At 41.8% G+C, this 23,246-nt stretch overlaps 1 protein-coding gene across 1 annotated transcript in view; it reads left to right on the forward strand.

Moving 5' to 3' along the window:
* Positions 22-23,246, forward strand: part of LMNB1 (lamin B1) — a 28,379-nt gene continuing 5,154 nt past the window's right edge. Inside the window, exons 1-10 of the mRNA XM_021381030.1 lie at positions 22-479; positions 8,874-9,030; positions 10,700-10,825; positions 14,495-14,665; positions 16,080-16,205; positions 19,018-19,238; positions 20,127-20,352; positions 21,634-21,738; positions 22,165-22,284; positions 22,998-23,099. Coding sequence (XP_021236705.1) covers positions 124-479; positions 8,874-9,030; positions 10,700-10,825; positions 14,495-14,665; positions 16,080-16,205; positions 19,018-19,238; positions 20,127-20,352; positions 21,634-21,738; positions 22,165-22,284; positions 22,998-23,099 — 1,710 coding nt within the window. The 5' untranslated portion in view covers positions 22-123. The remainder of the gene's footprint in view (positions 480-8,873; positions 9,031-10,699; positions 10,826-14,494; positions 14,666-16,079; positions 16,206-19,017; positions 19,239-20,126; positions 20,353-21,633; positions 21,739-22,164; positions 22,285-22,997; positions 23,100-23,246) is intronic.

Consider the following 23,246-nt stretch of genomic DNA (forward strand, 5'->3'; position numbering starts at 1 on the left):
CTCTCCTCCCGCCCGGCGCTCTCCTCCCGCCCGGCGCTCTCCTCCCGCCCGGCGCTCTCCTCCCGCCCGGCGCTCTCCTCCCGCCCGGCGCTCTCGCAGCCTCAGCTCAACACCTCGCGTTCCATGGCGGCGGCCGCCGCACCGCTGTCGCCGCAGCCCCGGGGCGCTGCGGGCACCGCGGCGCTGAGCCCCACACGCATCTCGAGGCTGCAGGAGAAGGAGGAGCTGCGGCAGCTGAACGACCGGCTGGCCGTCTACATCGACAAGGTGCGCAGCCAGGAGACGGAGAACAGCGCGCTACAGCGGCGCGCCAGCGAGCGGGAGCAGGTATGCGGGCGCGAGATCAGCGGCTTGAAGGAGCTTTTCGAGACCGAGCTGGCCGACGCCCGCAAGACGCTGGACGACACAGCGCGGGAGCGGGCGAAGCTGCAGATCGAGCTGGGCAAGCTGCGCGCCGAGCACGAGCAGCTCCTCAGCAGGTGAGCGGGCTAAAGGACACCGGATCCTTCTTTCTTACAGAGGGAGGAGGGCGCGGGCAAAGCGCGGAGCCCCCCCGCGGCCCTGCTGTTGCGTGCCGGCGGCTGCCGGGCACGGAATGAATGAGCGGCGGAGGCTCCGCCTCGCCCCGGCCGTAGTGCCGCCCCACACGGGGCCCGCTGCCGTATGCAGAGCCCTGTGCGGGCCCCCCTGGGGAAGGCTGCCGTGCCGCCCCCGCCCTGTGCGGCCTTGGGGACAGCGTGGTGGTGCTGAGCGTCAGGGTGGGCGTTCCTCTGTCTAAAGCGGCTTTTCGATGGGTGTTAGCGAAAAGGCACCACTGTGTGATAAGCAGGGCATGGTTAAAGCCCCGAATAAATCACTTCTGCAAGTTTTTATGGATGTTCAGGTGAAGGCCAGCTCCATCACCAGGCAGTAGAAAAAACGGGCTGCCCAGAGAGGTGGCAGTCTCACCATCCCTGGAGGCATTCAGGAAACATGCAGCTGCAATGCTGAGGGACATGGTCAGTGGGCATGGTGGGGATGGGCTGATGGTTGGACTTGATGATCTTAGAGGTCTTTTCCAGCCTTAGTGATTCTATGATAAACTCAGAACTGCAAGTTTTGTGGCACAGCCCTGAGATCTGCACAAAGAACTGATTTCTGTCTCTGATTGTTGGTTCTTGCAAATCTGACTTGATTCAGTTGCTTATCTTCTTACTCTACGCTGATGTAAAAAGCTTGGAAAAAAATCTTGTGTAATCTGTTAATTCTGATTTCTGCTTAAATCTAGTCTCAGTTCCGAGTTTCACGAAAAAGGCACTGATGTAAGCCAACACACTGCTGTTCCCATGTGTCTGCAGGCAGCTCAATGCCTTCTGGGCTCTTTGCGTTTGCACACTTTAATATGTGGTTCTGATCATTGGGTGGTTCTTCTGGTTACTCTTTGGTGACCCACAGTACGCTTCCATAAAAAAAAAACAGATGGAAAGGGAAAGTAGCATGTCACTACAGATGGGCAGCCAAGTGACTTGGAAGACCAGGCAGGGACTTCCATCCCTTTTGTGACTTCATGGGAGGGATGGGCACTTCTCAGAAGCTGATGGCCAGTTAGATATGGGGTTGTGGTGAAGTCACAATCTATACTTAAAAAAAAAAAATTAGCTTTGCAAAATACTTATCCTGGATGCTGGAGTGGGATTCACCTCATCCAAAAGGAACACAGGTAGTTGGTTGTTCAGCTGACTGATGATGGGCAAAAGGAGTCACAGTCCAGCTGGGCATCCTCTGCTAATTTATTTTCTGGGGAAACACAGATGTACTCACACCTCTGCTTTCTTTAGTTGTTAGGCCATTATTCTGGTGTGCTTCATCTGTTTTTTTTTATTCCAATAATCTTTCAGTTTCTTGACTTTCTGCCCAATCAGTGCACAAAACTGAAGCTTCTGGTTACTTTCCAACTTCTGTAGTGGTTTTCTTACACTGTAAAAATATACGGGCTGCTCTGAAAGTAATGCCTTCTGTCAGTTTCCATGGAAACTACAACAGCTGCAAGGAGCACAATAACACTATTAGATAGTTAATTTAGGAAGCTCCTCCAGAGATTTCACTGGCAGTTGTCCAGTGCTGAAGTATACTCTCCTGTGACTGACAGAGGATGTAATGGTCATTGATTATCAGCTGTTGTAGGGTACAGTCACTTATAAGGAACTAATTTTGGCAGACAGCTAGCTCTATGCATTTTTAATATAAAAGAGCTTAATCCTCTAGCTCTTCTGCTTTGTCTTCAGTTGGTCTACCTTCTCCATCCTTACTCAGAAGTGAATTTCTGAGGTGAGATTAAGCAGTAATAGCCTAATAAATATCAGTAACAGCTAGGCTTACACCTAGCTGTTATTGTCTTGTGGCTTGAATTGCTCTGTAAGTGTGCAGCTGGTACCCTGAGCAACTGCTCAGAAGAATCCTGTGGAGTTACTGCCAGCCAAGTTCTAACAGCTGTTCCAGGGTTTCCTGTGGTGCACATGTGCTGTGCTGTAATAAGCGAGAGGTACTGTCTTGGGCAGGTGATTTAACATTTTTCAAAGTATATTTCAGGACAAGAGTGGAATGGTTTTAAACCAAAGGAGGGAAGATTTAGATCAGATGTCAAGGGGCAATTTTCCACTGAAAGGGTGGAGAGGTGCTGGCACAGGCTGCCCAGAGAAGCTGTGGATGCCCCATCCCTGCAGGTGTTTAAGGCCAGGTTGGGTGGGGCCATGGGCAGCCTGATCTAGTACTTGATCTAGTGGCTAGCAGCTCTGCCTGTGGCAGGGGCATTGGAACTTGGTCCTTGAGGTGTCTTCCAACCCAAGCCATTCTATGATTCCCCTTATTGTGGGTGATGTTGCGAAGTAAAGACTGGAGGCTAGGGAACAGCTGACCTTTAATCTGAACCCTGTCACTGTTCTCATCTCTATCCTAGAGATGGCATCTGAAGGAAATAAGGAGTAATTAACTTGCTGCACTGTAATTTAAACAAGTGAAATGTAAGAATAAATGATCTAAGAGCATGTCTTCCATGCAGGGTAGGATGCAACAACATCCTACAATGGTATGTGGTCTTCAAATGATAACTTGAAGCAGTAAATTTGGAAAGTAAACTGTAGTGACAAATTTCAGCTAGTTACAGAGTGTGAGATCTACTGCTGCCAAATATAGTGAAGTTATGAGAATGTTATTTCATCACACGCCTGCTGTACGTTCCCACCCTGGTTTTGACAACAACACACAGTGTATTCTTCAGCTCCTTTGCTGTTTTGACACCTGTTTTTGTGGGTTCTTTTTTTAACCTTCCATAGGTTTTTATTGAACAAAATCATTGTGTTCTTAAGTGTGTTCTGCAGAAATTTTATGAGTACTACTAGCGTCATTGAATAAACAGGCTGTTTGTAATGTGGTGTTTTTACTGAAAATTAAAAATGCGGTAGCATTTTGGAGCTGTAGTCTCATCATTTTGAAGTTCTGTGAATTTTTTACTCCAGTTTTAAGATTTGTTTGGTCAAGGTCATGAGACTGAGTGCTGGGTCCTGCACTTTGGCCGCAACAACCCCAGGCAACGCTACAGGCTTGGGGCAGAGTGGCTGGATGGTTGTGTGGAGGAAATGGACCTGGGGGTATTGGTCGATGCTCGGCTGAACATGAGCCAGCAGTGTGCCCAGGTGGCCAAGAAGGCCAATGGCTTCCTGGCTTGTATCAGGAACAGTGTTGCCAGTAGGAGTAGGGAAGTCATTGTCCCTCTGTACTCAGCACTGGTGAGGCCGCGCTTGAAGTACTGTGTCCAGTTCTGGGCCCCTCACTGCGAGAAAGACATTGAGGCCCTGGAGCGTGTATAGAGACCTTATTGCTCTCTATAACTACCTGAAGGCAGGTTGTAGTGAGCTGGAGGTCAGCCTCTTCTCTCTTGTAACTAGAGACAGGACGAGGGGGAATGGCCTCAAGTTGCGCCAGGGGAGATTTAGGCTGCACATTAGGAAATACTGCTTTTCTGAAAGAGTGGTCAGGCGCTGGAATGGGCTGCCCAGGGAGGTGGTGGAGTCACCGTCCCTGGAGGTGTTCAAGAAACATTTAGATATAGCGTTGAGAGACATGGGTTATTGGGGTTATTGGTGGTAGGTGGATGGTTAGACTGAATAATCTTGTAGGTCTTTTCCAACCTGGCTAATTCTATGATTCTACATCTGGCAAAGGAGTCAGTGCAACAGTGAGACCACCGCTCTTGTGGACTCAGCTGATCACAGGTGTCTCCATCTTGAGTTGTCTAATAGTCAGGCAGATATGGCAACACATCAGACTTCACTGAACTGTAAGTGCTTATACTTGTACTCTTCTTTTTAAAACCTGTAAAAATAATGAATTTTGAGCAGTGGTTTGTACGTAGTTCTTGTGTAAAGACTGCTAAAACTGATGGCTATAATTCTTGAATACACATGGTCAACTGAGCTCTTCAGAGAGAGCGGTAAGTGATGGGGTGCTCATGTTTAGCAATTATTTCAAACGTTCACCATTTCCAACTGGTTCAAGTTGAAATAAGAAGTTGGAAACCAGTTACATACATTAATTTACAGGAGTGGTGTTCTTAGGCAGTGATGTTTATTGTCATGTTGATATGTATACAGAAACATTAATGCTTTCAGACAGATACCTCTTCTGTTTTTGTAAATTGTATTCTTGTGAAATACGACTTTACTGTATTCTCTGCCTTAGGGGAAAAACATGGGAAACCAATGCTTGATGTCTTCATTAACTGGCAGCCAATGACTAGATTTGTTTCTCCTCACACACATACATTTCTCCCCAGCTTGAGTGGAGAGCCAGCACAGTGTGTGCCACCGTGTAACCTTATATAGATATAGCTGTGAGCTGCTTTATTATTAGTGACACTTGCATTATTTTTTTCATGAATTGGCTGAAAAATGAATGTTTTATTGAGATTACTGCTGGCAGCACTTACCTCTGATGTGGCTGTCCAAATACCAGCAGGAATGAGTGGGTGGATGCTGGGAGACAAGGAAGGGGTCTTGCCTAGTTTGCTGGCATCTTGCACTTGGTCACCTCCATTGGAGCTTTAAATTGTGCCCGGGCTCAGCTTGAGATCTAGCTGCTGCCTGAAAGGAGTAGTCTTACTGCTTCTCCTGCTTTAGGTGCGTGATTTATCAGACCCTGGGAGGGTATAAACTGGTATAAAATTTATTTTTGCTTCCTCGGTAGCTTTTTTGGCTGACTTAGTAAGAAATTCAAGGAAATTGCAGGAAATTCTAGGATGTTTCGTGAACTTCAGAGCTTATGAAAGAGGAAGGGTGGTTGCAAAAGCACGAAAAGGGAGTCTTCCTCTTTCCCTGAGATTCAGTGGCATGTCTGTTTCTCTGATCTGCACACCAAGTTCTCTAGATTGAGTTCACCAGACCAGTGGTAGTACCATGGCATCTGTATTTCTGAGAGCTTTCAGTTCGTTTTAAATAAGCTGCTACAGGTAACCAGACACAACTACAGTACCTTAGAATTCTGTGTGTTCGTTCATTCTGCTTTATGAGTTATATGATGGGAATGGTGAGCAAATTGAGCTATCTGGAACGCTGTGCGTTGGCTGCAGTGCTTCTGGTATGAGAACTTAGTTTGTGTAAAGGTGCACAGGGCGCATGTTCTGTAGCTGACTGAGTCACCTGCGCTCCTCAGAGAGACACTGTGGCATGCTTATGAGTGGCTGGAGTGTGTTCAGGAAGACACTGCATCGTTTTGTTGTAGGAGGGCTGCTCCAAAAGTAATGCCTTCTATTTTATTATGTTGGCCTATGACATCAGGGACAGATGTTGGTGATATGGCAGTAGAGGTTGGACCTTCCCACCAAGATCCCATTACATCTTGTTGCTGTCTGACAGATGGCAACAGAGGGGCAGTCTGACAGAATGGTGTCTGACATGGAAGTGTAAATAAAGCAAAGGTGAGGCATTAAATTCTTCCATGGGGAAAAAATGGCACCCACTGACATTCACTGACTCCTGTTGAATGTTTATGGAGACCAAACGGTGTGGGCACAGTGAGGTGGGTGGTGGGTTTCAGCAGTGGCAACCACAACAGTGGGTCACCTCTGCTGATGCAGATTGTTATGAGTGTGGCAATGCAGGCCACGCCAGTTCATGACGGGCTAATGGTGGTTACTGGGTTGAAAAAGAATGTTTACACTAAGAATTTGTTCTACTGAATAGTGTTATTGTGCTCTTAGTATGTGCTGTAATTACCAGGGAAATAAATAGGAGGGATTACTTGCAGAATGACAGTTTGTGCTGGGCCTTATCTAAAGCATTAATGGCTGCAACTTCTGTTAGAGCAATGAAGTAATACCAGTTGAGAGTTACTCTTCAGAGTGTGTATGAGGTAAATGATGTGGGTTACATTTCTGAAGTGCAAGTTATCCCTGAAGTACGGATAAAATAAAGGGGAACTGGCTTGGTTTTGGTCAGATCCTAGTTCTGCATTATTTCAAAATAAATTGTAATTCCTTGGATGAAAAGATATATGCACTTCAAAGTCCAAAGAGAAAAGCAGGTTTCTTCTTGGAAGAAGAGGCAGGCTTGCAATTAGTTCTTCATTTTTATTGCTTTCAAGAGTGAAACTACTTGGAGTACAGTTCTTGGTAATTGCTGAACGTGGCAGCAAGAAAGTATTTGGGGTTTGGTCTGTCTTGTTGTTGTTGTTTTGAAAAGCAGCTTCAACTTTCTGTGGTGAAAGAAGCTAGCTGTTGTTGAGACTCTGAAGTTCTTCCTGCCAGAAATTACTAGGTGTGTGAGGTATACGTGTGATGTTTAGAGGTTCCTCTGATCTTGTTGCCCTTCTTTTCCATATTCCTTTAGGGCTGGGAAGACAATGATGGTGTGCTGAGGTTTAGTCTGGCTTTGATCGTTTGAAGTGTTGAGCTCTCATTTGTTTTCTTCCTGAGCGTATGTTCAGATGAGCTCTCTGATTATGAGACAACTCGTAACACTAATATCTAATAGCACTTCAATTCCGTCTTTTACCCTTCTTTGACCTCAGTTATACTAAATTTTAAGGCAGCTTCATGGCCAATCTTGTTATAAACAAGCAAGGGGACTACTTTGGCTTGATGTAAACAGTAATGCTTAACATAGTGGTACAGTAGAATATTATACAGTATACAGTAATATATATACAGTAGTATATTGGGTTTTAACTGTCATTGCTGGTCTACATTACATGTCTTTTACTCCTTCGCTCCAATTGCAAGAGCTCTGTTCTCAGCTGCCTGCAGGATTGAGGTAGGAGTATTTGCATTAAGGGGGAAAAAAAACAATAAACTAACCAAGAACCTTTGGTTTATGGAGAATCTTCCCATTTTAGAGTCCAGGATGATTCAAATGGGATTGCACTCTGGTCCTCATATGGGCATGTAGGAGACTTGTATTTTTAAGATCCAGCTTGACAGGCTTGTTTTCAGTATGAAGCTTTGAAGCTGTGAGAGAGACTGAGTGAGCCCATCTCTGCGTGTTTTCGGTGAAGTATTATCCAGCGATGCGCAGACAGTGAAGACTTGGTATGGACCCTCATCAATCTCCGTAGATGGTGGAGAGGTTTCTCTTGTATTCATACTATTGTGGACACTTTCCCTTTTTTTTTAACCTCCAGTTCCATACAGGCATTCTTGTACAGTGAAGTTCTAACAGGCCTGAGTGGGAGAGGAGGATCAGAGTAGTGGGCCTCTGGTGAGTAACAAAGAGAGCTGGAAGTAGGGAGCCTATGTGTCCAAAACCTGAATTACGTGCTGTGATCTGATAGATGAACCCAGCTGTTGGGTCTAAGCAGTCATGGAAAACACCACTGAGCAAGTGGATAGCACTGAGCAGCAGAAATGTTAATAAATGCTTGAAAACAAGTTTAAGTTCAGAATAGCCCCTGTGTCTGTTGTGCTGTGTACAACTTGGGTGTGTGTCATGTTGTTCAGAGGAGATGGGTTTGGCTTAGGGCAAGTCTGTTACATAAAGCCCGCCATCTGGTGGCTGTATGGCCTAAATGGCCTCCAAAATAGTTCCTACAACTTCTTGGTAAGCCTTGTGCATACGCTTTTCTCTTGGAAGTTGGTATTAATTGCGTGAACTTGCATTGCATGTAATCTTGGAAAAGCCACTTAAATTTAAGCTTACTCCTCTTCAAAATAGTATGTTGATCTGATGCTAGTCTCATTTTGCTGAGGACCTTTGCTGTTGATGCTTATAAGAGCAGTACTTTGATTTGAAAAGTAGTGTCTGTGTTCACGCTCTAGCCCTTTGGATCTAGTTAAGAGTTTTTACTGGTTTCTAGCTTCCTCTGTTTAGTGTTGTGAATTCTATTTTTTTTTTTCAAGGAAATGTGGAAACTGAAATCTGCTAGCTGTTGTCCTAATTCATTTGTTCCTGTAGGCTGGTTTATAGTTTGACTATAAATATTTAGAATTTCTACATGCTACTTCCTTCACTAGGGAAATATGAATATCCCAGAGAGGAAATAATTCAACTTTTAGAGTTATTTTACTTTTCTCATTTGATTGCCTTGTTTGAATATGCCTTAGGGAATAACTCCATTTAGGCACCTGTATTTGAACAATAATTAGAAAACAAAAGGCAGCTTTAAAATAAACAGTTTCCATGATCCACATATACATCACTTACAAAATCCTTTGACACAGTTTCCCCTGTATTAAGGTTTCTGCAGTTCAAGTGAAGTACTAACCTATTGCTATGTAGGATAAGAGAGCAGAACTAAGTATTTTAAATAAACTAAAGTAAATTAAACAAATAACCTTGTTTTGCTGGTCAGCAGTCTACTTTGGGGCATTTCTCTACTTTCTTAATGCTTCCTCTGTTTCATTTCAGCTATGAAAAAAAGAGTTCTGATCTTAATGCAGCTCAAGTCAAACTTCGAGAGTTTGAAGCAGCACTCAGTGCTAAAGAAGCTGCGCTGGCCACAGCTCTTGGTGATAAGAGAAGTCAAGAAGAGGAACTTGAGGATTTAAGAGATCAAATTGTACAGGTGAGAAGAAGAAATACTTAACTAAAGAACTGCGTGTCATTGTGGTAAAATGCAACTTTGTAGCTGAAACATGAATTCAAATCTAGAACATAAGGTTTGCTATCAGAATTAAAGAAGGTATTGAGTAGGTGTATGTTCAGTATGGTTCAGTGTATTAGTAGCATGAATGATAGAATAGAGTGCTCTTAAAATTTCAGGCTCTGTGAAATGTAAAGGATCATACTTCTGTAGACAAACAGATCAAGAGTTCAAAATAGACTTAGAAAACTGGAGAACTACTTGTTGGGGGTGACTGACGTCACTAATATAGATGGTGAGTAACTAGTTCAGTAATGTTTTTCCAGAAAGAATATGGAAGGCGCAGTGGACCTTGGACTGACTGTAGAGAGCATGGTTGTAGACATCACTTACAGGACTGCTACAGTCAGTTGTCCATGCCAGGCAAAACCAACAAAAAACTGATAGTTTTATATTGCAGCAAGGAAGATTCCTTGAGAAGACTTGGAATAATTCTTCAATTAAAAAAAGTTAATGAAGCAGTGAGAGATGGCTGGAGGAAGGAAGCTGTAGTTGCCTTTCATAGTGGGTAATGACAAATGTGCTGAGAACATATAGTTGACTCTTCCTAAAAGGAGATGAATCAGAATGGCTGAGACTTAGAAGTATCTCTTACTTTTAAGTTTGTGATTCTCTGTGGACTCTTTGTGGTTCTATCTGAGGCACTCTGTCTTCAGGACATCTGACAAGTAAAAAGTCTTGTAGCTTTGTTGACTCTGTTGTATCTGTGATTTTCAGCAAAAAACAAAAACAAAACAAAAACAACAAAAAACTACCTTAACAAAATGAGTCTAGGAGGCATCTGAAACCAGGAAACTGGTTTTTGCCAATGTCAATGGTTTACGGGCATTTGGCCCAGTTCCGTGACAAAGGGGACGGGGGATCCACGGGTCCACGTCCCGGGAAAAGGGAAAAGGGGAAAAGGGTAAGAAGATGGCCCTGAGAGCAAAGAACAGCGGCAACAATCTGAGGAGAAACAAACTAATTTACTAAATAAGATATCGGAATGCAAAACAACACACTATAATACAATGTAATTACAATTTAAGCTGATAAATCCAATACAGATAATGTCCCAAAATCAAGGTAGGCCTTACTCTACTACCGACGATAAGACGGCTGGAGAGCGAGGTGCTGCCAAGACGAGAGACAGGCGAAAAAAGGGACGAGGTCTCGTGATCTGCAAGTTTTTATACTGTGAGCTTTTATCTTTTCCCTCCGGCTGGAAAATGGTAACAGAGGAGCAAAGTACCGTGGGGACTGTAGTAGTCCTTCTCTTCTGAGAACCGGGTATATCCACTACATGATGTTATGATGTGGAATACCAATAACCGAAAATCACAAAACCATGACAGCCAAGTAGAGAAATGAAGGCTTGTAAGGGCATTTAATAACTATAATTAACATGAATTTTATCAGTGTGCAGAATCTATAATTCACCTGTGTTAGCAATCACAAAGGAGAAAAAAAATCAGTGCTTTTAGATACTAGATTTGATTGTCAATTTCAACCTTAATACCTAGTTAACTGTACCTGTAGGTAACTGAGGTATTTGTGTTACACGAGTTTTGCTATGTAATTGTTGTGCTGATCTTTGTTTTTTTTCTTAAAGCTTGAAGTTTCTTTAGCTGCAGTTAAGAAGGAGCTTGCAGATGGAACTTTACAGAAGGTGGATCTTGAAAATCGTTGTCAGAGTCTCATTGAGGATTTGGAATTCCGTAAAAATATGTATGAGGAGGTAAACTTCCTTAGTGTAATATATTTATATTTTTAATGGACAAAAGATAACTGAAGGGACGTTCTAAAATAATAGAATAACTTAGGGTGCAAGGGACCTCATCTGGTTTGAACTGCCATTCAGAGCAGAATTTACTTCTATTGTATCTGGAAGGTTTTCATAGTTTTATTACAGACAAATAACATGAACTCAGAGCTCTTATAAATGGTAAAATAGCTTTGCGTGTCATGTTTTAGATTCTACCTATAGTATTGCAATGTGCAATTATTTTCATAGTGATGGTAAATTAACTTCTTATGTCATGCTTCTATGAGAAAAGTGGAGGGTGACTCAGACATATGCTGTAAACTAGTAGATTTTTCTTTAATTTAAGATCTTTCTAATAGGATGCTTTCATAGAATGAAAACACTTGTTACTGAGTATATGTCTTTTAGAACTTTTATTGCCACTTCCCCCTTCCACTAAATACTTAAATGTTACTCTTGAAAACCCTTAAAGCAGTAACAAAAATACCTAGTTATACTGTATTTTGATCCATGTATGCACTTTGTTACTAGTTCTATTTTCAGCTTAGCATTACAGTTGTTTCTTCCCAGGCATCAAGGACAAGTAAACAAATAACTGAGGGAAATACCGATTAGTGAAAGTGACTATTTAACTTTACAGTACTTTGATTTTGTGCAAGAGTAGAAGAGACCTTAAGAATGAGGGTGGTTATTTCTAAAATTGAATGATATTGAGATTTGTTGAAAGGGTAGGCAACTCCTAGAAGAAAATGTGACTTCGCGTGCTGATGGTATCTGAGCTTCTTTTCAATGACAAGCTATTGCAGATCAGATTGGGGAAGCAGCCCTGTGGGAAACCTGCAGCAAAAACTGTGCCAAACTTAGAATCATAGAATCATAAAGGTTGGAAAAGACCTCTAAGATCATCTAGTCCAGCCGTCTTCCTACCACCAATACTGCTAACTAAATGATGTCCCTTAGTACAATATTTAAATGTTTCTTGAACGCCTCCAGGTACAGAAACTGGGCAGCCTGTTTCAGCTCCCAACCACTCTTTGGGAGAATTTTTTCCACGTACCCAACCTGAACCTCCCCAAGTGCAACTTGAGGCCGTTCTCTATTGCTATTACCTGGGAGAAGCGGCTGAGCTCCACCTTACCACAAGCTTCTTTTGGGTTGTTATAGAAAGCTATAAGGTCTCCCCAGAGCCTCCTCTTCTCCAGACTAAACAATCTGGGTTTCCTCAACTGCTACTCGTAAGGCTTGTGCTCCAGACCCTTCACCACCAGCTTCATTGTCCTTCTCTGGACACAGTCCATGGCGCCTATGTTTTTCTTGCAGTGAGAGGCTCAGCACTGAACATAGTACTCAATGTGTAGCCTCACCAGTGCTGAGTACAGGGGGACAGTCACCTCCCTAGTCCTGGCTACACTACTGATACAAGCCAGGATGCTGCGGGCCTTCTTGGCCACCAGGACACACTGCTGGCTCGTGTTTAGCTGGGTATTGACCGGCACCCCCCAGATCCTTTTCCTCTGCACAGCCTTGCAGCTACTCTGCCCCAAGCCTGTAGAGTTCCTTGGGTTTGTTGTGATCAAAGTCCGGGACCTGGCACTTGGTCTTGTTGAATTTCATCCCTTTGGTCTCAGCCCAGTGATCCAGCCTGTCCAGATCCCTCTGTAGGGCCTTGCTACCCTCAGACAGATGAACACTTCCCCCTGCTGGTGTCATCTGCAAACTTGCTATGGGTGTGCTCAATTCCCTCATCCAAATAATCAATAAAGATATTAAACAGGACAGGCTCCAGTACTGAACCCTGGGGAGCACTGCTTGGATGCTGACTGGTTTTAACTCCAGTCACCACCACCCCCTGGACATGATCTTCCATTCAGTTTATAACCCAGGAAAAGTGTACCTGTCCAAGCCATGGGCTGCCGGCTTCTCCAGGAGAACACTGTGGGAGGTGGTGTCAAAGGTTTTGCTGAAGTCTAGGTCGACCATGTCAACAGCCTTTCCTTCCACCACCAGGTGGGTCACCTGGTCATAGAAGGAGATGAGGTTAGTCAGGCAAGACCTACCTTTTGTAAAGCCATGCTGACTGGGCCCAGTCCCCTTGGTGTTCCTACGGATGCCATGTGATCTGTTCTGTAACCTTCCCTGGCACAGAGATCAGGCTGACAGACCTGTAGTTCCCCACATGCTCCTTATGACCTTTCTTGAGGCTTGTCAGTGTGACTCCCATCTAAAAGTCTTCTGGTACCGCTCCACTTGACCAGGAACCCTGATAGTTTGGGGAACTGGCTTGGCAGTCACCTCTGCCAGCTCTCTCAGCACCCTTGGGTGGATCCCATCTGGCCCTATGGACTTATGACAGTCCAGATGGAGTAGTAGGTCTCTAATTATTTCCATCTGAATTGTTGGGGCTTTATTCTGATCCACATCCCAGGCTTCCAGGTCAGGAGGCTGAGCACCCCAAGGATCACTGGTCTGAGTATTGGAGACAGATGTAAAGGAGGCATTGAGAACACCAGCCTTCTCCTTATCCTCAGTGGTCATGTTCCCTGCCACATCTAGTAAAGGACAGAGATTGTCCTTCGCCCTCCTGTTACTGATAATGTATTTGTAAAAGCATTTTTTTTGCTGTCTCTTGTACTTTTCCTTGGGTTGCCTGTCCCTTCTTTTACTGAAGGTAAATTCTTTTTCTCCCAAAATCTCAGCAAAAGTTCCCTGTTAAGCTATGCTGATCATCTTCCCTGCTGGCTCATCTTGTGGCACAGGGGGATAGTCTACTCCTGCGCTTTTAAGACTTCTTTCTCCAGGAGTGTCCAGCCTTCCTGAACCCCGTTCCCCTTCAGGACTGACTCCCAAGGGATCCTCCCTACTAGTGTCCTCAACAGCTCAAAATCTGCCCTCTGGAGGTACAAGGGAGCAGTTTTGCTGACCCCCTGCTCCTTACTTCTCCAAGAATGGAGCTCTCTGGGATTTCGTGGTTGTTTTGCCCAAGACAGCTCCCAACCACCGCACCTCCCAGCAGTCCTTCTCTGTTTGTGAACAGCTGGTCTAGCAGGGCACCTCCTCTGGTAGGCTCTCTTACCAGCTGTGTCAGGCTGTTATCTTCCACACACTGCAGTCCTCTAGACTGCTTCCTCTGGGCTGTGTTGTATTTCCTGCATAAATCAGGGAAGTTGAAGTCCCCCATCAGAACAAGGGCTGGTGACTGCATGACTTCTGGCAGTTGCTTGTAGAATGCCTTGTCTGTCTTTTCATCCTGTTTAGGATATCTGTAGCAGACCTCCACAAAGATGTTAGCCTTCTTGGCCTTCCCCCTGATTGCTTTTCTTAGGGTCTTGACCTTATAATTCCCAGACCCAATCTCTACGACATCAAAACACTCTCTAAGACAGAGAGCCACACCACCATCCCCTCCTTGCATGTCTGTCCCTTCTGAAGAGCTTGTAACTATCCATTGCAGTACTCCAGTTATGGGAGCGATCCCAACATGTTTCCCCCTTCATACCTAGTTTAAAGCCCTCAACTTCTCCAATAAAGACTCAGAAGACTAGTTAAAATTTCTATGACTAGCTGCTCATTAGATAGTCAGATTCTAGAACTTGCTTTGCCTTGTTTATTGAATGGTGATTTTATTTTTTTATTTTTTCTTAGGAAATCAAGGAAACAAGAAGAAAACATGAAACTCGCTTAGTTGAAGTTGATTCTGGGCGTCAAATTGAATATGAGCATAAACTGGCCCAAGCACTTAAGGAAATAAGAGAGCAGCATGATGCACAAGTGAAACTGTACAAAGAGGAGCTTGAACAGACTTACTGTAACAAAGTGAGAATGTTTTTTCATACTGTTGTCTTTATTTTGCTTTGTTTAATGGATGGATATCCTAACATAATTACTTAGATTTCAGAGGATTTCTTCTTGGCATTTGGTTTGAAATCACCATGTTTTTGAAGGTAAATCTGCATATTCAGTTCTCAATTTGGAGACAGAGTTAAAACTTAAGCAGCACAACAAAGTAAGTATAGAAAGCACTGTGTAAACGAACAATGTGGAAGAAGATTTGTACTGAGATTACTTTGAATTCAAGGAAAGTTGTGTTTATTATAAATGTAATAGAACAATCTAAGTAGTCAGCAAGGAATTCCCCATTTTGTATAAAGCTTAATCTGTAGAATGGCTTGCTGAGAAGACAGCATCCCAAGTCCTCAGACCCTCTATCAAAATTCTTGTGTGGAGACCTTGACCACACCCAATGATTTCTGTGCCTATAAAAGAGTGAAACCCTACTCAAACTGAGAGCAGTTATGCTTCATCATTTCCTTCCTCTACTATGATTCAGCATTTTTGTAAGGAAGGATCCTGATGTCTTACTAAACCTGGTTTCTGTGGCTTCTTATTGCAATTAGTGTTTTTAAGAACTGCATTCAGTATTTTTAAAAACAAAGTTGGAGAACTGTGTAGTTGCTTATCTTCAGGGCTTCAATCTGACTTGGAAAAACTAGAGAAAGAAAGTATTTTAAAATAATATCTAGCAAAAATCTTCCTGTATTCTGATCTGAAAAGTCTTTTCTAATCGAGGCTTCCTTATTACTTTTCCTAATGTATACTGCTTCTTTGCTTTCAGATTTATTTTAATTAAAAAAAAAAAGCTTAATTTGATCAGCAGCTGTAAGTTCAGTGCTGCCTGAGTAGATGAGGTGATAATCACCAGGATGTTTTAAAGAGTTTAAAAACATAAAATAATTTGAACTTGATGTAATTAAAATGAAGAAGCAGTGACTCATGGCACTGGTACTGTAATCTTAAGGCGTGTTACTAATGTGCTTATGTTGTCTGACAATCAGCACCAATTGTTTACTTGATTTTGTAGAAAATCGGTAATTTCAATTTAGTGTCTTTTCAAACTTACTCAAAAAACAGTATTTAAATATGTAGTTAAATACTGCTTTTTGAGTCAGAACTGAACTTAGCATTCCAATTTTAGTAATGTCTTCAAGGGAAACTTTAATGAGTTGAGTTAATCCTAGAATAAATGTTCAGAGGGTTGTGGTTTTTAGATAGGGCAAACCAACGTGGTAACTGAACCACCACATTTAACCCCTGAAGAGAGATGTTTTATTATATGTTAGAGCTGGAAAGAGAAACTTTTGCAGCTTAGTGCTGTATATCGTTTTGTTTGGAGACTGATTTTTTTCTTTTAATTAAAGATACTTTGATTTTGATATCTTATGTATTGCAGCTTGAAAATATTAGACAGTCATCTGAGATGCACAGTTGTACAGCCAACACCGTAAGAGAGGAACTTCATGAAAGTCGTATGCGAATTGAAGCACTGTCATCCCATATTGCCGATATCCAGAAAGAGGTAACAAGCTTTTTATGTCTGTTCAGTCTTGATAATTGTTGATTTTTATTGTAAAAGACTTTGTCCTTTCCCTTACCTTGTAAGTACGTTCATCTTTGTGTCTTGAATTTGTTTTGTCTTGTTGTTCTGTATGAACTTATTTTTGAAATGTCGTCTTTTAACAAAGTTGAATTTCTGTGCTTTAGAGAATTTGAGAAGTGTAGGCTGCCATGAGGCCTCCCCTCAGCTGCCTCTGCTCTGGGCCAGACAAAACAATCAACCTCAGCTGCTCCTCACACACCTTGCCCTCCAGACCCTTTACCATCTTTGTAGCCCTCTTTTGGACACTCTCAAATAGCTTTATGTTCTTCTTGTATTGTGGTGCCCAAATCTGCATGCAGTGCTGGAGTTGAGGCTGCACAGTGCAAAGCAGAGGGGACAGCCCCTCCCTTTCCCTGGTGGAAGTGCTGAGCTTGCTGTACCCCAGGGTATGGTTGGCCCTTTGGGCTCCAGGGCACACTGCTGGCTCTTGTTCAACTTGCCATCAGCCTGATCCCTTTCTGTCCTCTAGTCCCTATGTATAGCTAGGGTTGCCCTTTCCCTAGTGCAGGATCCACAGCACTTGGAGGACTTGCTCTTGTTAAACTTCATGCAGATGGTGACTGCCCAGCTCTCTAATTTGTCTAGATCTATGTAATGCCTCTCCACCCTTGATGGAGTCAACAGCTCCTGTCAATTTAGAACCAGAAAACTGGAATGTTTTTTATAGTGCTAGTAAGGATCTGATCCCATTGCATTAGGTCTTGTAAGAACTATATAAAAACCCTGTTTTGTTTTCTAGATTAATAAACAATATTAAGCACAAACTCTATGTTCTTGACATTCTAAACAATTTAGTTCTTTTCTTCATAACTGAATGCCTTAGTGAAGTATTCAGCAAAGCAAGATTCCAAGCCAGAGCTGACACAGACAGTCTGCTTGGTACCTTCTTCCACATTTGATCCAATTATCATCTAGAGCTATTTAAAAAAGATGAAACTGAATTATCTCCCCAGGAGGGGGTGAAGTGAGAGGAAGAAGTGCATCAAGTAACAATACTTGAGGTTTATAGAGCTGAAACTAAATGGACGTGGTATCAGATCACGGTATATAGATCATGCCTATTGAGGTGTGGTACAACCTATGACAAGTCACGTATTCAGTGCTAGTTTACTTGATCAAAATAGTCATGTGTGCTGGAAAATCTAGAATGAAAAGCTAGACAGATGTTAATACTAAATTCTTAAATGAGATTCAGTAACTTACTTGTCAGTTGAATGCAACAAAGTATTTGTTGGAACAAAATACAAAGTATTAGTAATTTTTAGTTTTGATCCTTCCTGTGATTAGTGGTGCATTTTGAATTGTATTTCTACTGTATAGTAGACTTGTAGAATTCCAAAATTCAGTGTACTTCAGGTGAAGAATATTCATGCTCTTTCCAAATAACTGTGGGTATGAGTCTTCCCAGCTTTCCTGTTATGTAGGCAAATTATTTTCTAAAATAGGTCAGGTTGTGTAATCACTTGTGCATGAGGTTGCACAAGAATTGGGTTAAGGCCTCTGGCTACTTGAATCTTACTTCTGCCTTTACATTGTGATTGTTGTTGTTCTAGTGGCTCAGTGAAGAGTTTTTTTTCCTTCTAACTTTAAATGTCAGTGTCATGTTACTAACTTATATTGGCAGCTAGGTTCAGAAAACTTACTTCTAAATTTGCAGAGGTATATGCTGTGAATTTCAGCAAATTCTGTAATCTTCTGCATAACTCTATCTGAGGCTTACGGACAGCATGTAGTTACACTGGTCCTCTTCATCAGTCTTGAATGCTGCCTGTTTTTGCTATCACTGGACTGTGATGACTTTCTGAGTCATCTGAGTGTACCTTCACAGCAAACTTCATGACTTAACCCAGACAATGTGGTTCTAGAGCATTGGTTTTGATATCCTTTCATTAAAATATTTCAAAGACCGTCAAGCAGAGAAAATGCACTCAGGCAAAGTAGATCTTAAAGATGTCATGATTTATTTATTCTTTGATAAGTATTCCCTTCTGTGTATACAATAGTAAGATCATAGAACTGTAGAATCCTTAGAGTTGGGAGGGACCTCTGAGGGCCATCTAGTTCAAATCCCCTTCAATGAACAGGGACATGCGCAGCTAGACCAGGTTGCCCAGGGCCTTATCCTGCCTTGCCTTGGAAGTCTCAAGGGACTGGGCATCAACCACATCACTAGGCAACCTGTGCCAGTGCCTTGCAAATTAGCTTTCCCTTTGGAACTGTTGCCACTGTAATTTCAGCAGACCTTGAAAATTCCAGTAGGCAGGCAGGCATTCGATATTCCTTTAGATAAACTTCTTCCAGAATTTGGAATTGGCTGCAGTAAACTTAAGCAAGGAACATACATCTGAAAGCTGAAAAAGAATTATGTACCACAGGCTCTGAAGTTCACCAAGCTCATTTTCTTTGTGTCCTCCCCAGTGTTATCTTTAAATGTTCTGACTCTTTAGTTCCATTCTTCTTGGCTGATATAATTCAGCTGTGGTAGCATTTACTTCATTTTTCTGAAATACGAAAACAGCTGTCTTCTAGAGTGTGTTGCAAATTTAATTGCGATTTAAGGTGTTAAAGAAAATGCGGAGAATAGGATGATGAATGTGGATGGGTTTGAATTCGGAGAGGGAGAGAGAGGATGCTTAACCTGATGTTTTGAACTTCAGATTACCTGAATAGCAGAGTGCTTTGAGATTTGTGTGAGCTTTCCTTTAGACCACTGTTTCTCAATGCTTTCTAGTCTAGAGCATGGCAAGACAGAGTGCATGAGCTTGAGGATGCCTTGTCCAAGGAGCGGGAAAACTGTCGCAAAATGCTGTCTGAGAATGAGAGAGAAGTGGCAGAGATAAGAAATCAAATGCAGCAGCAGTTGAGTGACTACGAACAACTTCTGGATGTTAAACTGGCACTTGATATGGAAATCAGTGCATACCGGAAATTGCTGGAGAGTGAAGAGGAGAGGTACGAAAGAACATGGCAACATGGTCGCTCTGCATGCTTGCTTGCCTAATTTTGTTAAAAGGCAGTTCTTACTGGGTATGTGTTCATTAAGCCCTTTACTGCTGTTAGCAAAACGCTGTTCTTTGCATCCTCATGTCTGATGCGCACTTACTTCTAAGCCTCTGTAAGAGAAACTTTCTTAAGCATCTGACCAACAGTTCTACAAGGGAACAGATATTATTCCCCTATCAAGAGTTAGCCCCTGTTATCCAGGTTGCTTTAAGCGTGGCTTAATTTAATATGGTCATAGCTGTTGTGATTACCTAATTCATCAGATAGTTACACTTTCTACACCTGACCACAAAGTTTAGCAACACTGAGAACTTTGACTTGGTAAGTCACAGTTGTTATTTGAAATTGTATGTTTCGGTGTTTTTTACTGACACTCCTCTCATCTGAGCTGATTCTTCTGTGTGGGGATGAAATACCAATGGTGGTTTTGCCACTGACATTTTTGCATAAATTTCCTACCAAAACTTAAGTCCTTGTAAGAGTGTTGTGCAGTTGTTGTTTGTGGGCTTTTTTTGAACTTATTACAGCTACCCAGGAATGCAGTAAATGCACGCAGGTAATTTTATGATGTTAACATAGTAGCCTTCTGTACTTCACATCCCCAAGCATTAATCGGCTGTTTGACAACATTTTAATTCTTTAAAGTAATTACATAGCTAAAGCCAGAGGAATATTGTCAACAAGGAACATTACATCAAAATTGAAGCTGTAATTACTTTAAAGAATTAAAATGTTGTCAAACAGCCGATTAACAAAGCTCCTGTGGGAGCAGAAGATACGAAGAAAGTCTGTAAATGAAGGTAGAAGACTTTGTTTTGTTTCCTTCCTTCAATTTAGGCTCAGACTTTCTCCGGGTCCGTCTTCTCGAGTGACAGTTTCACGGGCTTCATCAAGCCGTAGTGTACGTACCACCAGAGGAAAGAGGAAGAGAATTGATGTGGAAGAATCTGAAGCCAGCAGTAGTGTCAGTATCTCCCATTCAGCTTCTGCCACTGGAAATATCTCTATTGAGGAGATAGATGTTGATGGAAAATTCATCCGCTTGAAGAACACCTCTGAACAGGTTTGGAAGTGCACATATCACATGACTTTACAGTGGGCCAATGAGGTGGAAGGCTTTCTCAGCACCATCTCAGATCTCAGGCTTGACGTTGACTTTGGAGCTAAATCAGGCTGTATAAAAGAGGGCCCTGATAAATTAGTGTGTCACAGAATGATCCTTCATACAGTATTGGGTTGATAATGATTTCCTGATTGTTTTTAATGATTTTCAAGGCACCAAATGTTGTGTCACTCTTTAGAGTTCTGCCTTGCCAAATGGTCTGTCTTTACAGTTAAGATTATCAATGATAGCCTAAAGTCCGTTTGCAGTATTTCTTATCATCTGAAGTTTCTCTCTGCCTTAAGAAGGCCGAAAAGAAATAGCACTGATGGAGAATGAAGATCTAAATGCCTGTGAAGGACTAACAGACTGTGTCTGTAATTCTTGTGTATATCTTCTCTAAGTTAGTTTTCCTTCTTCCTTGGTTGCATCTGCGGTTTTTGGAAGGAGCCATACATACTCATGCCAAAATCTCTCCAGATTATTTTTCTCTGAATAAGTTGGAGTTTGTATCAGTGGGGAAGTGGGACCATATTTAAAGGCACTTAAGGAAATGTTTTGATTACTACTTGTGCTTTTGTTCAAAGGATATTAACTGTTGCATTAAATGCCCCCTCCAAGACTTTTAACTTCTGTTTAAGGGGAAAAAAAATAATCCTGTGCTACATTTAAATGTTTGTAAATATGACTTCAACTTGCCCTAGTGTGTTAGGACCTCCCATTTTTCCCTGACTGCTTCTTATTTTTCAGCAACTTCCCTCCGAATGTCTGTATCATATAGGATTCCCTTCTATTATAGGTGACCTCTAGCTGTGTGTTTGTTTTTTCATGGCTGAACAGTCAGTTCTAAGTAGCCACAGATGATTCATAGTTATTGCACTTAGACATGCCTATAGTTTTGAGCAACAATCTGTAGTGCAGTTTTGTAAATTATACATGGGAGTGATCAGGAGTGTTCTGATGAGGTGTTGTAAGGTTTAATACTTGTGCATTTATCTAGACTAAGGTATAAAAAAAACCTGATGCAAACTAATAAATATTAATTAAAAACAATATAATGTCAGAATGGAAAAACAGAATGTATTGAAATTTAACCTGGAATAAGAAAAGATCGGCTTGACTAAAACTGTAGCTATTTATGTGCTGAAGGTAAATTGAAACTTTTGTATGTGTCATGTCCATGTGTGTAAAATATGTGTAACACAATAACTGATTATAGGAACTTTTTCTCCTTTTTATTAGGATCAACCTATGGGAGGTTGGGAGATGATCAGAAAAATAGGAGACACTTCTGCTAGTTACAGATATACCTCAAGATATGTACTAAAGGCAGGACAAACTGTTACAGTAAGTTGTCAAGCTTCAGCTGTTCCATTCAAACAGGCTTCAGGTCAATTTGTGTATGTCAGTAAGTTAAGAATATTTTAGTTTTGTCCTTCCCATACAGATGTTCAGAAAAAAGCACTTATTTGTATTTAGCATTTATTGTATCAGTTGTTGGGAGACTAAGTTTTTAGTGAACAGAGCCACGTTTCTTAGAAACTTACTCTCTATATAGAGCAATAATTTTGACTGTAAGTAGGTACATTTGCATATTCAAAAGTGTTCATGTTAAAAAAGTAAGGGTATTTTAATGTTTTAAAAAAGTCTTTGGAAGTAGCTAGAGTGAGACTGTTTATTTTTTCTTCTCTGGAAGAGATTGACTGGTGTCACCTAAAACGGAAATGTATTATATAAGGCTAGCAAGTAACATTCATTTGTGACTTTTAACAGATTTGGGCTGCAAATGCTGGAGTAACTGCTAGCCCTCCCACTGACCTCATCTGGAAGAACCAGAATTCCTGGGGCACTGGTGAAGATGTGAAAGTTGTGCTGAAAAATTCTCAGGGAGAGGTAAAGTAACTCAGATATGTCAAACTTATATTTGACTATGTTGCCACCCCAGCATCTAGGCTTGTAAAGATCATGATAGAACTGCTGTCAGTTCTTTGCGCTTCAGTCCACATATGTGTAGTAAAATTTTCTCCTGCTGCTTTTAACTAAGCATACTATGCACTTTTCTTGAACTTCATTGCAGTTTAGAGGTGCAGTGATAGGAAACTTATGAATTTTATATGCTCCCCTATTTGCTAACAGAATGATTTGTTCTGACATTGCCCTGATGGAGTGCCTCAAAATTCATTTTGAAGGTAAAAGATCTTAGTAAACTTCTGAGCTCTGTTCTTTTTAATTTTTTTCATGCAAACTGTGTTAATGAAGCCTTAGGAAAACAAGTGAAACATTTAAAAAATGAGGTATTAATTCTGGTAATGTGGAAGTGTTAATTTTAGGTAGATCAGTGACTATGGCACGTAGCAATTGAAGTAAAATGCAAATTTCTTATAACAGGTACAAAAAAAAGTCTTTTTAGGAAGTTTTTTAATTGTTAGGAGATTTAAAACTGATGTGTAGTGAATACTGTTCATATACTTTTCATGTGCTGCAGCACATAGACAAACTGTACAGGCAGCTGTCTGAACAGCTGGCATTCCCCTTTCTCAAAATACAAGTAGATAAGCATCAGCTCTTCAGAAGTATCAATTATTAAAAATGTAACTCTCTTGCAGGAGGTAGCTCAAAGAAGCACTGTCTTTAAAACAACTGTAAATGAAGGGGAAGAGGAGGAGGAGGAAGGTGAAGAAATTCTTGAAGGTGTTATCCACCAACAGGTATCTTGCTAAGAGTTCTCAAGACTACTGTCTTAAAATGGTTGCTTAGATTGAAAAGAGACAGATACGTAAGCAATGATTTTTTGCACAAGTATCATAACCATTTGGGTGTGGGTGTTCTTTTGTTTTTGTTTTGTTAAATTGGAT

This window comes from Numida meleagris, chromosome Z, assembly GCF_002078875.1.
Source record: "Numida meleagris isolate 19003 breed g44 Domestic line chromosome Z, NumMel1.0, whole genome shotgun sequence".
NCBI classification, from domain to species: Eukaryota; Metazoa; Chordata; class Aves; order Galliformes; family Numididae; genus Numida; species Numida meleagris.